The sequence below is a fragment of the Sapajus apella genome, unplaced genomic scaffold (genome assembly GCF_009761245.1).
Source record: "Sapajus apella isolate SASKATOON/1434 unplaced genomic scaffold, GSC_monkey_1.0 scaffold20, whole genome shotgun sequence".
NCBI classification, from domain to species: Eukaryota; Metazoa; Chordata; class Mammalia; order Primates; family Cebidae; genus Sapajus; species Sapajus apella.
This window is the reverse complement of record NW_022436960.1, coordinates 1,424,302-1,427,047: the sequence shown is the minus strand read 5'-3', so window position 1 is coordinate 1,427,047 and position 2,746 is coordinate 1,424,302. Positions and strand designations below refer to the sequence as shown.

Sequence of the window (2,746 nt, the reverse complement as noted above, 5' to 3'; positions counted from 1 at the left end):
GAGTTTCGCTCTTGTTACCCAGGCTGGAGTGCAATGGCGCGATCTCAGCTCACCGCAACCTCCGCCTCCCGGGTTCAGGCAATTCTCCTGCCTCAGCCTCCTGAGTCGCTGGGATTATAGGCACGCGCCACCATGCCCAGCTAATTTTTTGTATTTTTAGTAGAGACGGGGTTTCACCATGTTGGCCAGGATGGTCTCGATCTCTTGACCTCGTGATCCACCCGCCTCGGCCTCCCACAGTGCTGGGATTACAGGCTTGAGCCACCGCGCCCGGCCCTGGCTCTAATCTTTTCCATTTTAATTTTATGAAAACTCTTTCTTGCTTTTGTCCTGCATGTGCTTAGAAATATCATTCCTCTTTTTCAGTGATGCCATAAGGGAGAAGATGAAGAAAAACTACATGTCCAATCCAAGTTACAATTATGAAATTGTCAATCGGGCTTCCCTAGCTTGCGGCCCTATGGTGAAATGGGCAATTGCACAGGTGATTAGCACAGCCCACAGCTCCCATGTGAAAGGTGACCTCTTTTCTCGTCGCTTAAATAACAGTTATCAATTGGTTCTTCCCAGCTTAACTATGCAGACATGTTAAAGAGAGTGGAGCCTCTGCGCAATGAGCTGCAGAAGCTGGAAGATGACGCCAAGGACAACCAGCAGAAGGCCAACGAGGTGGAGCAGATGATCCGGGACCTGGAGGCCAGCATCGCCCGCTACAAGGAGGAGTACGCCGTCCTCATCTCAGAGGCCCAGGCCATCAAGGCCGACCTGGCAGCTGTCGAGGCAAAAGTAAGATCATCATTCATCCAGTCTTCCTGCTGTGGAGGCAGAGATTAACACACTTTAACATGAGCTGCACGGACCATGTTGGTCTCAGTAGCTCTTTAACATCTGCCCTGAGGACTTTTTTCCTGGAAAATAATACACACCGAGTATTTACTAAGTGTTGTTAATGAGGATAGATTGATACAAACTGGACGCTTTGCAGCCAGTGAATCCCCCACCGCCAGCTCCAGACCTGTTTGCTCTGCTGCCCGAGGCCCTCAGTGGCGGCGTCTCTGGTCTGCCTGAGGTCCCTTCCCTGCTGTCAGGGTCACTGCCTCCTGCACTGCTCCACAGAATCCTCAGCATAGGCTCTCTCATCTGCTGCCATTGGTGTCTCTCCCTTAAGGCCTCCCCCAGCTGTTCCGCCTCAGAGGCCCTTTCTACTCCCATCTCTCTGCCCACTGACAGATCCCAAGGCTGAAAGTTCTCCATACCCAGCTTCAGCCCTGCTGAGGCTCTGAGTCCTTGTGTGGTCATTAGTTATACATGATCTGGGTCTCATCCCCTTTGGGATTGTGAACAGCTTGGGCACGTTTCTGAGCCACCCGAAACCCTGCACTTAATGTGGATGAACCAATTTGCAGGATTCAGTATACATCCTGAAAGGCCTGATCCCAGAGCATCTTGTATGGTTTTCCTTTTAGGTAAACCGGAGCACGGCTCTTCTGAAGAGCTTGTCTGCTGAACGGGAACGATGGGAAAAAACAAGTGAAACTTTCAAAAACCAGATGTCCACTATTGCTGGGGACTGTCTCTTGTCGGCTGCGTTCATTGCCTATGCAGGTTACTTTGACCAGCAGATGCGTCAGAACTTGTTCACTACGTGGTCCCATCACCTGCAGCAAGCCAACATCCAGGTGAGCATTGCGGGGAATTCAGAAAGGATGAAGGATGTACAGGCAGTGTGAGGCAAGCCAGTGCTGAGTGCACAGTTGCAGAGTCTTCCCTTGAGAACGGTCCCATCTGTGGCTTTGAGGAGGAGGAAAGGTAACAGCCTTGCCTTTCAGTTCCGTACAGATATCGCCAGGACGGAATACCTTTCCAATGCTGACGAGCGTCTTCGCTGGCAGGCCAGCTCCTTGCCTGCAGATGACCTGTGCACAGAAAATGCCATCATGCTGAAACGGTTCAATAGGTACGAGCTCGGGTACCGAGGAGAGGCATGGGAGGAATGTGGGTGGTGATCTTGAATTTTTTTCAGAACACACCCTTGTTTCAAGAGAGGAATAGAAAATGAGGTGTGGTTATACAGTGCTGGCAGCTTGGTGCTTCTCTGACGGTGGGGCATGTGCTGTTGTCTTTACTGTCAAGTGTCTGAGTTATTCTGCAGTGAATGCTTCTTGTAACCTTCTAAAATTGACTGCGGGTGGATCACCTGAGGTCAGGAGTTTGACACCAACCTGGCCAACGTGGTGAAACCCCATCTCTACTAAAAATACAAAAAAATAGCCAGGCATGGTGGTACATGCCTACAATCCCAGCTACTCAGGAGGCTGAGGCAGGAGAATCGCTTGAACCCAGGAGGCGGAGGTTGTGGTGAGCTGAGATTGCACCACTGCACTCCAGCCTGGGTAACAGAGCGAGAATCCATCTCAAAAAAAACGTAAAAATGTGTCATAGAATATTGTTTGCTAGGAAAAATAAAAAATAAAAAAAACATAAAAATGAAAGTGAGCCGGGCGCGGTGGCTCACGCCTGTAATCCCAGCACTTTGGGAGGCTGAGGCGGGTGGATCACGAGGTCAAGAGATCGAGACCATCCTGGTCAACATGGTGAAACCCCGTCTCTACTAAAAATACAAAACATTAACTGGGCATGGTGGTGCGTGCCTGTAATCCCAGCTACTCAGGAGGCTGAGGCAGAAGAATTGCCTGAACCCAGGAGGCGGAGGTTGCGGTGAGCCGAGATTGCGCCATTGCACTCC

The 2,746-nt window shown here is 50.7% G+C and overlaps 1 protein-coding gene across 1 annotated transcript in view; it reads left to right on the top strand.

Annotated features, from left to right (window-relative positions):
• The window catches only part of DYNC1H1 (dynein cytoplasmic 1 heavy chain 1), an 85,381-nt gene that overhangs the window by 71,478 nt on the left and 11,157 nt on the right, over nucleotides 1-2,746 (top strand). Inside the window, exons 53-56 of the mRNA XM_032287364.1 lie at nucleotides 367-484; nucleotides 571-786; nucleotides 1,467-1,679; nucleotides 1,830-1,957. Of these exons, the coding sequence (XP_032143255.1) occupies nucleotides 367-484; nucleotides 571-786; nucleotides 1,467-1,679; nucleotides 1,830-1,957 (675 nt within the window). The remainder of the gene's footprint in view (nucleotides 1-366; nucleotides 485-570; nucleotides 787-1,466; nucleotides 1,680-1,829; nucleotides 1,958-2,746) is intronic.